Raw genomic sequence first — 14,859 nt, 5'->3', positions numbered from 1 at the left:
CTCTGGACAGAGTGCCAACCCTTTGTAGAGCACAATTACACACACACACACACACACAATCATTCACACATTATGGACAGTACAGAGATGCCCTTCAGCATACAACGCATGTCTTTGGACTGGGGAAGGAAACCACATGCAAACTTCATGCACAGTAAACACCCGAACTATGAAGGTGCTAGGTAAATGTGACAACAATTAAAATCTAGTGTTTTGACCATTGACCTTCCTTCTTAATATTCAGACTGGTCATTTAGCTCTTACAAGGTTATGGGTAAGCACTAATGTATTCCTTCACCTTCAAACATAATTGCAAACAAGTTTTAACACCGTACCTAATAAGACATTTGATAAATCAAACAAAAAGTCTCTGCTAAAAGAATTATGAATTATAAAGCTGTCCAAATTGGTTTTGTAGCCCTTTTGTGTCTCAGTGGGGCTGATAACTCAGAAAAAAAATTGTAAAATCCAGCTCAGGTTCCTTGATCCCTTAAATCTTTATGTTAAAGTTGACCATGTCACTAATTACAAAGGGATGCCTTGTTATATGTCTTAATAAAATATTACAAAATTAGCATGAAGACTTTGAATTTTAAGCTTAACAGTAAAACTAATATGACGTATATGCAGCTCCAGAAGTAAATAATAGTCTGACCAACGGTGCCAAGGAGTTAAAGGGGGTTATGAGTTTTAATCATTTAACAGAAAGTGTTCAGCTAATCAACAGATCACAAATTCAAGTCCTGATAATAATTACAGCCGTCTGTGGCTGAGAGAGCAAAACTGTCCATGCTGTCTGGTTCGGAGGGATGATGTTACGCTCTCTGCTGTCAATTAAAGCAACATTAACCAATGATTAGTGTCTGTGAGCTCATATATGCAGAAAAGGGCAGTTCTTTGAACATACTCGACTGCCCTGTGGTATATGAGCAGCAGTGGCTAGCATGTGCTAGCCTTCACCTTCCCTTGGGATATGGGATAAAAATATATATTTTTTTTACATGATCTAGGCAAATATACATAGATTTTATTTATCGTGGCTTCCTACAGAGTTCATGTTATCAACTCAGAGCCGTTTTATTTTTTTGTTTATTAATGAACATCAAATGGTACTTTTTATAATCTATTTATAGTTACTTTTAATGCTGTGGGAAGAAAAAAGTTAGTTCCTTTTATCCCTTATGTTAGAGCAGGTATAAACAACTGTTCCATCTGTCAAGTCAATAAGATGAAGAAACGCAGCTTTCTTACAGAGAAACTGAAAAGCCATCTGTCCTGAAAACCTGCCCATGCTGGAAAACATACTGACTACTCCAAAGCACAGACACTGGAAATAAATAATGCTGGAAATAAACGTCCCATTACGGAAAGTTACAGTATAGCATATTGTCAGGTTAGCGCTGATAGAGGCATGGGACAACACCACCACCCTCACAAGCAATAGCATCATCAGCAGAATCATCAGCCATTGCACAACACATGTTCATGTCACGCACCAAGCTACATGATTGTAAACATCTGAATCACGTTCATCCGATAATATTTAAGTCATGTTTTTGTGTAGCACTCTTTATCTAGCATCATCTGTTGTAAGTAGCATTACTGTTTATTGTCCTTTTTCCACACCATGTTTATCTTAATTCCACGCTTGTCTAATTTGTATTTGTTACATAGCCCTAGTCCTTGTTCTCTTGTGTTTCACAATTAATAAAAGACTCTGCACTCTGCATCCATCACACCTATCAACAATTGCAGTTTTTTTTTATTTGTTCATTATTAGCTTAACATGGGACATGTGGATTAGTGGTTAGCATGTTTACGTCACACCTCTGGGATCAGAGGCTGATTGTCATCACTAAATTGTCTGTAGCTTGTGAGAGTGCCTCGTGAGTGATTAATACCCTGTCCAGGATCCCAGCTCCCCTGCCTAATGCCCTTGTGCCCCAAGTCCCCTATATTAAGCTCCAAGTCCCTGTCACCCAATGTAGGATACAGAAAATGGAAAAATAGTCTTTTGCAGCATCCATCATACAAGTTTCTGAGAGCTGCTCCTATATAAACTATAATTGCTTTGAAATATAGATTAAGATTTGAATTATGCCTGGCGCTTCAGTTCAAGGACCTGACCGTTCTAGAAACTTCATCCACACCTTTGAACCAATCAGACTGAAGATATTACATAGCATCATAACTGCCACTAATTGATACAGGACATTCTGAGAACAACCTCTATATCTAAATGTTCATTTTCCTGCTGAGAAATATTGCTGGCCTGTTTGGATTGAGAATTAGGACAGAGGAAGTCTGGGCCATGCTTTTAACCAGTCACATGTTCCACAAACTGATGTCTCAAATGGGAGGCCTGATAATAGCTGTGGTGGCAGCGTGCAGCATGAAAAGCTGTGAGCAGTAGGGAACACAGCCAGATGATGAATATGATGAATGATGCTAGCTCAGGCTGAAGTGATGTGGGAGTTGCTTTCACGTGAGGGTTTTCGTTTTTTTTGCAATGAGATTTTACACACAGTCCCACCACTGTTAGTTGAACTATATTTGGGGTGAAGGGGTGATCTGTCTTCTGAGGAAAGTGGCAAATGAAACAATTGCTGGATCTCATGTGACTTGTCATTGTAATTAAGAAATATGCAATTGTGTCCTTACTTTTTCACCAGAGGCTACATAAAGAACCAGCCACGTGTGCTCTCTTTTTAATCTTTTGATTTATCACAGGTTACTTTTGACTTACAGGCCTAACAAATTCATATATGTGCTTAGAAACAGATAAAGGGTTCATCAGAGTGTGCTAGGTAATATCTGTTTTAGTATATAATTCTGTAACAAGGTCACAATGTAGACATGATTCCTTATTATTTGATTCATGATTCATACCCTGTGCAGTTATTTATGTTTGGCCTAATTTGAACCACAGTAAAAAAGTAAGCTTGAACTATTTTCATATTCTTTTTTAGCTAATGGAGAATTCCCACCAGTGGTTCCTACAAGTGTTACACCAGTTCCGTTCAGACCGACTAATCACATGAAGCCCATGACCCCAGTAAACAGAGGCGCAGGAGCGCTGGCCCTCCTCCCCGTGTCTGCAGACAGTAAGTCTCTTCCTCTTCACTCTGTTAGCAAATTAAGTTCAAAAGTTACTTCAATATTTAGACTAGAATTGTTCTGTATTCAGAGCTGCATTACAGGCCTGCTTAAGCTGAATTTCTGCACGGCCAAATCAGGTTATTAAAATGACTCACACTTGTAAGGTTGCCAGATTTTTTTTCTTGTGTAAATCTCTTGGTCTAGACCTCCATCTTTAATGACAAACACTAAATTATTACTGATTATGATTAATTGTGGACTGTTAATGCATAATTTTGATGGTTGGATTGCTGAAACACAGGATTATTAAACATCAGATGAGTCTCTGACTGATACCTATAGAGGTTAGCGCTTTTGTCAGAAGATTAATTGAATGACAACAACAATAAATCATCATCTTCTTCTTCTTCTTCTTCTTCTTCTTCTTCTTCTTCTGCTTCTTTATCTATTCATAAAAAAATCATTATTTTTATAGCCGTTCAAAAATCAGTTTTAAAAATGCTTTATAGCATGAAGTAAAACAAAGGGTAGTTAAAAAAAATAAATAAATAATAAAAAGGCAAATAATAATTCAATAAATAATAGCAATGGCAAGAAGAGGAAAATAGTAAAATCATAAAATCATAAAATAAAAAAAAAAAAACAGTGATAGTGTTTTGGAGTAAAATAATAGTATAATCATTGAAATAATGAAAAAAATGTAACATAAAAGTAATTCACACAGTGATTAATGGAGCTGGAGGAATGTTTAAAGGTAATGTCTGCTAGATCTTTGAAGCAGAAAAACAAAAGGCTGCTTTAACTATCTTTTACGTTTCATATGTAAAAAATATGGATGAGGCTAGCACTAGGTTTTATGGCATGATATATATATATATATATATATAGTGGTTGAGATTTGCTGTAGCTAACGACAGCCGTGTTGATATTCAGCATAACTGTGTGATTGCACGTGCAATATTGCTTTTGAATAACAGTTTTTGAAAACAAGAAATTAATATCAAGTAAGCGACATTTCAGACACAATATTTCCAAAAGTTCTGTTTATTTTTGCCCCACTTGTGGAAACAGATCTCAAACAGATCTTACAATCACCTTATAGCACAGCAGCTAGCGCGCTATTAAAGGTGACTTTCCTACTTTCTTTTCACCTTCCTCCGAACTCTACTGTGAAAATGGCTTCAACCCAGGAAGTGAAATTATTTTACATGGCAAATGCAGACTAGCACAATGATACACACAGTGAAACATCCTAATTCATTTATAGGGAATACAGCATACTTGGAACAGCACTCGACAAATCAAATTAGTGGACCAGAACTAACTGCTGTATATGTTTTCTAGTCCATGTTAATATTCTCTGCTGCATTTTGCCAGTAGCTTGTTTGTTGTAGACATAGGATGTCCTGTGAGAAGTGTATTACTATAGTGAAGTCGAGAGAAAACAGAATTATGGATCAATTTCTTGGCATCTTACAACTGGAGGTAGTGTTTTTATGTTGCCATCAAGACAAAATGGATCATTTACTGAATTATGAAATATTTAGGTAACAATCCTTCAGAATTTCTATAGCATATAAATCAGGAAATTTAAGAAATGATCATCAAATGATTTCATTTAGTTGAGACTAACCCAAGTACATGGTTTTGACATTTAATTTGGGAATAACGAAATGCAGTGTAAATAATAGAAATGATACTGTATGTGTAGCAGGGGGCATGGTGGCTTATTGATTATTGATTAGCACATTTGCTTTACACCTCCAGGGTTAATGGTTCAATTCCATACATGGAGTTTCTTCCATGTACTCGGGTTTCCTCTCCCAGTCCAAAGACATGCACTGTGGGCTGATCTCTAAATCGTCCGCTTCGTGAGAGTGTGTCTATGATTGTGCTCTGTGATGGGTTCACACCCCTGGGATGAACTCCAGGTTCCCTGTGACCCTGTATAGGATAAGCGATACAGATAATGGATGGATGATATATCCAGTAACTAATAATCTTATTTATCAAGTAAGCCCTGTCACAATCAGTCAAATACTGAACCTTTAAAAAACCTTTAAGAAAAATATATAGAGGATTTGACTGACATAGGCAAGCTTATTGTCATGTGTATAAAAAGTGCTTTAAGCATCTGTATACAATGAAACTTATTATGCTACAGTTGTACACACCTACACACAGATATGGTGCAAAAAAGAATGAGCGGGAGATATATATGAGAGACAAATGCATTAGTGTATGATAAATAATAATGATAAATAAAAATAGCAAACTAAATAAATTGGAAAAAGAGGAGAATTGTAACATTTTTCATACCGCCTTGAACTGCAATGTAGACATGAACTTCAATACTTGTTTCCAGATATTATTTTTCAAGTCAAATAGCTAAAAAGCATCATGGGATGCACCAGGAAGATAGCTCAGTCTGTATACTTGGAATTCATGCCTATTACATCATCTAGCCATTTTTGAGGTACTGCAAATATTTATGTGATTTCTGCACTCTCTGTGGAAGCAATTCATGTGAGTAGTATGCTAGAATTTCAACAAAAGGCATGAGAGGAAAGGGGAAGGTTTGTCAGTGTTTATTGCTAAACTGATTTATTACATTTCGCCTCAAAGACCGGCGAGAGCTCTAAAAAATCTCCCTCTACCTGCATACTAAAACCCAGACATGCAAGATTTTCTTACATCCTTTTTCTAAAGGCTCACCAAAGGTCTAAAAAGAAATGAGCAGAAGTCATCTCGGTCATATGCTAGACAGATTTATCTCTGTATACAGTTTGGAGATGTCCCTTGGATTCATTCACTTCCTGTTTAGTGGAGCTGAATGATCGCACCATGCTGCACATTATTTTTAATATCTCTGCAAGACAGATCCTTCATTTTATTCTGATTTATAGACTTTAGGTGAGGAGTTACTCTCATTCAAGTAACTGCATTAATCAGTACTTTTGGCACGGACCCAGGTGATGTTTGTGACATAGTTCCCACACAATCGCAGTCTTAATAAATCCGAATAGGATCCTAATCTGCAATTCGTTAAGACCCATTAGAGGAATGCGGCTCAATCAGATACGGTCCCCTGTGGCACAGTGTGTTTATGGCAGGCTGCCCAACTGAAAGTGCTTAGTAGTTTGTTAGGTCACTGGAATTAGGAAACAGTGTTGCATTTGCTATTTGTGCCTGGAAATCCTGAGTGCCTCTGTTCTGTACATGTAATATTCGGTTATTTCCTGTTGCGAGAACATTCAGGGTAGTTCAGCTGTTACTAAAATGAAAGCTATGACAGCTGCAATATTTTCAGTCGTTCTAGTTAGACTGTATACTTGGCAGTTTGGATTTGCAGGAGCTCATTTCAAACCATTTCTTCAGTGTGCTATTGTAACATATCAGGCTCAGAGAGAGAGAGAGAGAGAGAGAGAGAGAGAGAGAGGATGCATGCACAGAGGCACAATTCAGAGATAATACCCAATCCAGAGATACAAAATGAAATCCAAATCAAAGTCAGTAAACAGGAAGTAGCCTGAACAAGACATATCACAGTGCAAACAAGCCAGAGCATTATCCATAGAACAAACCATGAAAATGGGCAAAGCAAACACAGCATAAACAATTACGCGAATACCAAGGCTCAGAACTTGCACAAGCCTATTGTCTGGCAAGACTTCACAGTGTATGAATGTCCTTCGCATTTTTATATACGTGAACGGTGGATCTCACAAATCTGAGTTGTTTGTCAAGAGTCAGCAGAGGGGCTGTTTTTTTATGTTTTTAAATGGTGGAGAGATCACAAACCAAATATTATCAAAATACAATAATAAAAAACGTTTTATTAAAGTTATTACCCTATTTGATAGGTCAGTTAGGTAAATCCAAACCCTGAATATTTCAGAAACACATTTATTATAAATAATTATTATTAATGTTAACTTGGACCTAATGTGTCATGCCTGTGGGAAGTTCCAGAATAAAAAGTTGCATGGCTATAATACATAGATAAATATTATTGTGCAACTTTAAGTAATGTATATGAATGAATGACCTCTGTACTGAGGTGATCCCTATAAAAATGGTTTTTAAAACCCACTGTACTACAAAAACAGGAAGTGAACCAGAAGTAATGGGAATTCAGGAGGTAGTGACCTCTAGTGGTGGGGAGGGGCAGTCATTTGTTGGTGTTAGAATTATTGTTTCAAGCCAGTGTTTTTGGTGGGTTTAAGCATTTATTTATTGCTTGGTTATGGCAATGAAACAGAAAATCTTTGTCTAATATGACAGAAGCATAGTTTCTTAACACATTTGCCTCATACATATAGGGTTGGGGGTTTGATTTGCACAACACAGGGGTGTGTGTGGAGTTTGCATGTTCTTCCCATGCTTTGGGGGATTCCTCTAGGTGCACCAAATTTCCTCAGCCAGTCCAAAGACATGTGTTGTAAGCTGATTGGCATCTCTAAATTGTCTGTAGTGTGTGACTGTGTGTGTGTGTGTGTGTGTGATGGATTGGCACCTCGTCCAGGGTATCCCCCGCTTTGTTGATCCTCTGTAGGATAAGTGATATATAAAGATACATACACATATTTATTAGTTGAATCTTTGATCCAAGGACTCTGAAAGAGTAATTTAACCTGTTTGCTTATTTTATTTTTAATTTTATTATATATATTTTTTCCTTTTGGTGTGCTTTTATTTTGGGGATCTTGAAAATAGAAAAATCCCCAGAGTTTAATTAACGCCTACATTGTTCACCTACAGAGTTAAAGCCCAGCTGGACACAAATGAGCACTGTGTTTGTTAATGCAGCGCTGGGAATTTTGCTGTGTAGGTGGTCAGTTTGAAACATTAACATGAAATTTTCTATTCTGAAAGAAGGCACACTGTGATCTCACGATGTATGTAACAGACTGCAGTGTAAATTCAAACTGGCGAGAAGACAATCATGCTGTCAAATGATGCATATAGCTCATTTTCTATAGCTGTATTTTAACATGAATAATGAGTAAACTTTTGGAATCCGCTTCATTTCCCTCACCTCCGTCTCTACACAGCAGCAGTCTGGTTTTTCAGGCTTTTTCTGTTTCCCCAGTCGATTTCCAGAAACTGAGCTGAACCCTGCTCTGGATGCTGCTTTATGTTGAATGCGAGTAGAGGACAGGACAGGTACTCTCATCTAGACAGGCTTATTTTTTTTTCAGCCTTTGTCTGCTTGATTACTTTGATGTGGAAAAAATGGGTGCATCACTAACCTTGTGATGCTCTGTGCTCTCTGTGACCCACATCTAAACCAAGCACTTGTAAAGTGGAAGCTTGAGATGAAAACCATGTTCTATGGCCTCCCCTTTCACTTCCTTTGCTCATTTCCCTCTACAAGAAGTTAATCTTCTCACATGAACGTTATTCTAACAATTACTGACATCCTCTTGGTCATTCCTGTATGTGCCAGTCAAGGTTATAAATCATATGTGCCATCAACTGGCAAGCAAGCATCTGGATAAGAAGTATTTCCAAAGCACAGAATGTATAAAAAAAGGTCTCTAGCCAAGCTGATCAATATATATATATATATAAAAGAAACTTCTGCACTCTAGTTTTCTGAAAATGTCTTGGTTTCTGAAACAGAAGCTTTATTGTTAAAGTTTATCACATGCAAATGTGTAAATTATTTAGTTCATTGGATGGTGAATCAGAAAAGAGACTAGCTTCAGGGATGGAGACTGTTAGGTCAGTACATTTTTTCATTTTTATTTACTCTCTTTGCACTGATTTGTGTGGTTTATTTAGTTATTTGTTTGTTTGTTGATTTGTTTATTTATTTTTATTTACTCTCTCTGTACTGATTTGTGTGGCTTATTTATTTATTTATTTATTTATTAATAATACAAATATATGTGTCTTATCTGTTTGGTATGGTGGCTCAGCTAAGAGTGAAACACATTAACAAACCAAAACTACTAGCAAATCAGAAAACACAAACAAAACCAAAAACGATAACACATTTCAAAACAACTTAGTGCTATGTTTTTGGATGTGTTGTTAATTTTTTGGTTTCTGATAGCTGTTGAGTTTTTGGTTTTGTCAATGCTCGTTTTGCTCTCATGGGCCTTTGTAGTGTATTAAGTGTCAAAAAAAAAAACATACACATGTCCTAATAATCACTGTTAATTAATCATTTATGTTTAAGTATTAAAATGTATGTGTTGTCACTATTCAGTCATGTGAGTTTCTTCTCTTTGCTTTTGAAAGCAGGGAATTTCATGTAGCTGGACCGTTCATTCAAATTTTAATTGAATACCCTGGTTTAGAGAAAGAGTCGTGCATGTGCTTTAGAGGATTGTGCATTTAGATGAAAGGGATTTTTTTTAGTAGCTTGTTCCTGTGGGTCAAAGAAGCTTGAACACCAGCAGCTTTTACATGTTTCAACACTTTTGTGCTCTAGCAAAACAACCTGGCTGTCTTACCTTTTTAGTAACAGTGCCTGAGTTGTGACCCGTATTCAGCCATTCTCCCTCTCCCACACAGCCCTGAGTCCTTTTGTATAGCTGATTTAAAACTTTAGGGCAGGATCACAAGTTATGTGAAATCGTGTTTCTTATACCCCTCAGGTTCTACACAGAATATAAAAAAGTCAAACTTTTGTTATTTGATAAGGTCTGCTGCACTTCTGCAATGCTTTCTGGGTGTGTTTGTGCCTTGCAAAAATGTCAGTGCCCTGTGTGTGTGTGTGTGTGTGTGTGTGTGAGAGAGAGAGAGAGAGAGAGAGAGAGAGAGAGAGAGAAAGACAGACAGTCAGACAGACAGAAAGGATTACTATGCCCATCAGCAGCATTCCATCATATTGAAGTATCCGGTTGTCATAGGAGTCACATGATAATAGGAAAATAAATAATAAAGACCATAAGTGTTGTTTTTCCCCATGTTATATTTTGTTGGGTTTGAGAGAGAGAGAGAGAGAGAGAGAGAGAGATAAATAGATAAAGAGAGAGGGACTGAGAGGGAGAGATGAAAGAGTCAAAGTTTCAATTGCAAAGTTTGCGAGTAATTGAGAAATAGGACATGTCAGTCATCGCTGGGAGAGCAAAATGAGAAATGAGATCTGTGTGTGTGTGTGAGAGAGAGAGAGAGAGAGAGAGTGCAGTATGAGGTAAAAGCTTGTATTATTTATGAAGCATAGTGTCTGATCATTAATTTTGGTATAGAAAGCACATTTAGTGCACTGAACATTTCTAAGAGTGAACTGATTTGATTAAATTTTAGCTTTTTTTCCGCGAGCTTTTAAACGATACATTTTTACAAATTTATGTTAATTGTATTGAAAGAGCATCCATCCACTACTGTTAGGACTATTTCGGACCTTTCATAAATATATATATAAGAAACAGTAAAAGCAGAGTGGGACAGATATGCAGTAAGTAAGGAATAAAACTCAGTAGTGCATGCTGTGGTGATGTGAAGCAGCCTGAAGACCTTGGAGTGAGTCTCTGTGTAAGAATGGGACACTAATGGACTTTATTTTATTGAAAATTCTGCTTGTTTACGCATAAACGAGAAACTCTAAAACTGAAAGTCACTGTAGCTTCATATCCAAGATGTGCTGTACTGTATTTTCTCTCCCACGCCAATCCATGACTCCTCCCTTGGTTCACGACTGATGCTTGACCTTGATGTTAATTCTGTATGTATTGTCTATGCATGTGCATTATACATCAAATTGTACATCATTGCGTAAATGTCATCATCTGTTTACCTGTTTATCTAGTTTGAAAAGGATTAAGAAGAGCTTATTTCAGCATGCATAACCATGCTCCCCTTTTCCCCTCACTCCTCATTAATGCCTGTATATTTTATAAATAACTCTAGTTTTTACTCCTCTGTTTAACATCCACACAGACAGCAGTTTTTGAAAATAACTCCAAAACTTAAATTGGCTGAATAGGTGCCTATGAAATTTCATAAACTGCTATCTCAGATGCCTCAAGAATAGCATTAAGTGCTGCCCATTGAGGGGTAAACACTGATAAATGCAGAAAAAACTCCAAAAGCCTCTTTAATTAATCTTCAGTAATCTTCACTTTATCCTGGACAAGGTCACGGTTGGCCAAAAGGTCCAAAAGGGAAAATGGCAATGAGATTTGACAACAAGGTGGAACTACTTAATGTTCCACTTGGGTCTTATCCAAAATCTCTGTTTGCAGTGCGGTTTGTATTGTCAGAGTAGTGGTTTCAGGAGCACCTTATTATCCAATGAGAAATGTCTCGTTAAAAGGAGCAACAGCAGCTTCTCTTGGCTGACTTTCTAAGAACTTCTCCAGACTGTAGCTCAGAGCACTGCCACTGTGCCCATCTGACAAGAGTAATCTCCTGGCTAATGGCAAATGCAGCAAATGCTGTCAGGCCTTCACGTGGGCCATTATGGCTCTAATGAGGAATAATGTCCAGTCCTTGTCTGTGCCACATTTTTGTTTTGTTTTGTTTTGTTTTAATCACTGAGTGATAGTAAGACCCAGAGTCTCTACCTCATAATTCAACATAATAGAGATTTTGGAAGCTAGACACCAAAACCATATGGCATGTACTCCACTTCTCAGCCCCTCTCCTTTCAATCATCTCTCACATATAAGCAGCCACCATATAATATTTTCATGCACATGCATCTCTAGAGCACCATATAGTGCAATAAAGAAAAACAACACCCAGTGAGTGACAGTTCTGCAGATAGAAATGCTTTGTTGAGAGAGGTCAACAGAAAATGGCCAGACTGGTTCAAGCTGACAGAAAGGCTACAGTAACTTATATAACCACTCTGTACAATTGTGGTGAGCAAAAAAGCATCTCAGAAGATGAGAACAGCAGACACCACCCCGGGTTTAACTTTTGTCAGCCAAGAATATAAAGCTAAGGCTACACTGAGCACAAGAACACCAAAACTAGATAGTTATAGACTAGGAAAATGTAGCCTGGTCAGATGAATCTTGATTTCTTCAGAGGCACACAGATGGTAGGGTCAGAATTTGGCAACAACAGCATGAATCCATTGACTCAACCTGCCTTATGTCAACAGTCCTGGTGGAGGTGGTGTAATAGTGTGGGGAATATTTTCTTGGCTCAGTTTAGGCCCATTAATACCAATCATTGCTTGAATACTCCAGCACATTTGAATGCCATTGCTGACCATGTGCATCTCTTCATGGCTCCAATTTACACGTCCTCTAATGACAACTTCCAATAAAAGTATAATGCTATAAAGTATTCTATCAATGCCTTTCACTGGTCTTTGCAGTCAAAAGCAAATAGAACACCTTGGGATGTGGTAGGACAAGAGATATGCAGCATGAAATTGTGTGACACTATCATATCATCATGGACCAGAATTTCAAAGGAATGTTTCCAAAATCATGTGGAATCTGTGATATATTATTCATAACCAACCAGTTGAGGTTATTTTGAGAGCAAAGGGAGACCCTTCCCCGTATTAGTATAGTGTTTTAATGAAGTGATCAATAAGTGTAAATGAATGAACATCCAAAAAACAGATATATGAATGTCTGTGTATGTCTTTGCAGCCAAGTGGATTTTCCACACCTGTGGGGCTACAGGGCCAATTGGTCCTACTCCGTCTCAGTGTAGCAGTTCCTACCGTAAAAGCAATATGGATGTGACTGTGGGAATAAAGGGAGCACTCAAGGGCATCCAGATGTGGAAGGTTCCTGAAACTGGATTATACAGGTATGTATTACTGTGAAAAATCATAACTTCAACATACAGTACAGACATATAAATCATTGGTCAGATAACCAATCTCAGACCAAACGTCCTATCTTCATATATAATTGTATAGTAATATTTATCTATCTTTTGAGATTTGACATGTCTATTTGTACTTTGGGACTTCTAGGATCACAGCTTATGGTGCAGCAGGTGGACGTAGTGTTCTCAACATGTTCAGATCACATGGAGTCTGTATTGTTGGAGACTTTAGGCTGCACAAAGATGAGGTGCTATACATACTAGTGGGACAGCAGGGAGAAGACGCCTGTTCTAAAGTGAGTAAATATAGCTTATATTTACATGAATTTACATGAAACATGTCCAATATATGTGTTTGTAGTATGATGTAGAGTACATACACTACAGTATCCCAATATGGGGTAAAATACAATATCCCAGTTTAAAGTCCAATACTATACCTGAGTGTAGAGTACAGTACTGTAGCCGAGTGTAGAGTACTCTTTTCCTGTGTAGAGTACAGTTCTGTATTCCACTGTAACCCAGTTTAGAGTACAATAGGCCACTGTTGATTTACAGTATAGTAGTTCTTGCCCAGTGTAGCTATAGTGCCGGTAATTACCTAGTCATGTATTAGCTTGTGAGCAATACCAAGGCTTAGCTATGGAAAAAAAAGCTGGATTTAGAGATGAAATAATTACCTGCTGGATCTCTACTCTGCTCTCATATAGACTGAGGAGCCTCTGCGGAAGATCTGTCTTGAACAGAAAGGCCCTCCAGACAGCAAGAGCATGTTGAAGGGAGGAGGTGGTGGAGGAGGGGGTGCTACCTACATTTTTAAGGTAAGAGAAACAAAATAGATGGATTACTTGGTAGATTTAAAAACAAATAAATCAGATGAGTGGAAAAACTGGAAATGTGCATAAGTAGGGAATTACAACTGCAACAAAAGGTCTGAGTCAGCCTTTTTAAATCCAAAATAAAATTAATACAAAAATGTACTCAGCTGTTATTATCTTAGCAATACAATACTGATCTGTGGTCAAGAGTCATTGGGTACATTTGCAACCTGGAAATGTTAACTGATCATTGATCCAGGCTGGTGTTTTTGAGTAATGCACTCAAAAATTGTACTGCTATATGCTTTCAGGTGGAAAAGGGTGTTTATATCCCACTGATAATTGCTGCCGGAGGTGGGGGTCGAGGCTACAACGGCCACTCTGAGAGCTTGATGGAGCTGGTGGACCATGACTTCACTATTCCTGGTCTCAATGGCATGTCAGGAGCTGCAGGTGAAGCTACATCTACAAACGTTTGAGTTTGAATCTACATACTGTAAATAAACCTATAAATACTGTAATCCATAAATATTTCTAGGAGGTCAAAATAAAAATATTGCTTTACACACATCCAACAGTTTGTCTCCTGTTGATCGGTAGTACTTGCTGAATACTCAAGCAGTTTTCAGTCAAGAACCTGGAGAGACTAGACAAAATATTGGTTCTTAGAGGAGATGTTGTGATGAGTTGTGGTCCCGGTTGTGCTGAGAGTTTTAGGATGTTCATTTTGGAATGTAAGGGTATGCAATCTTTCTGTGTGGTTCTTTTGAGAGCTTTTTAAATTGGAGCAATAAAATAGAGATAGTGTGTGACAGCAGGTATTCAGTTTTTTAAGTATTTTTGTCTGGGTATACTTTTGAGAGTCTGTTTGTGTGTGTGTGAGTCTGTTTGTGCATGCATATGGTCTCTCCCATGGTCCTCTCTTGCTGTGTGCACTGTATGACTTCTATCAGAGCCTTGCTTTTCAAAGGCCAGCTCCCCTATTGTGTTCTATTTACTGCTGCAGGGAGTCAGCACAAGAGGCCAAAGCACAGACCGTTCACAATCCCTCTTCTTTTTCTTCTTCTTTTTTTTCTTCTTTTTCTTCTTCTTCTTCTTCTTCTTCTTCTTCTTCTTCTTCTTCTTCTTCTTCTTCATTCGCTGCTCTATTGCAGATATTTATTTTTGGTTTCTGCCATGACACATGAGGTAT

General features: G+C 37.7%; 1 protein-coding gene across 1 annotated transcript in view; it reads left to right on the top strand.

Annotated features, from left to right (window-relative positions):
- Positions 1-14,859, top strand: part of alk (ALK receptor tyrosine kinase) — a 410,764-nt gene that overhangs the window by 372,382 nt on the left and 23,523 nt on the right. Inside the window, exons 11-15 of the mRNA XM_058399951.1 lie at positions 2,970-3,104; positions 12,666-12,828; positions 12,998-13,145; positions 13,560-13,670; positions 13,979-14,120. Of these exons, the coding sequence (XP_058255934.1) occupies positions 2,970-3,104; positions 12,666-12,828; positions 12,998-13,145; positions 13,560-13,670; positions 13,979-14,120 (699 nt within the window). The remainder of the gene's footprint in view (positions 1-2,969; positions 3,105-12,665; positions 12,829-12,997; positions 13,146-13,559; positions 13,671-13,978; positions 14,121-14,859) is intronic.

The sequence above is a fragment of the Hemibagrus wyckioides genome, linkage group LG09, assembly GCF_019097595.1.
Source record: "Hemibagrus wyckioides isolate EC202008001 linkage group LG09, SWU_Hwy_1.0, whole genome shotgun sequence".
NCBI classification, from domain to species: domain Eukaryota; kingdom Metazoa; phylum Chordata; class Actinopteri; order Siluriformes; family Bagridae; genus Hemibagrus; species Hemibagrus wyckioides.
Note: the sequence above shows the minus strand (reverse complement) of the source record. Positions and strands in the feature narration are given on the sequence as shown.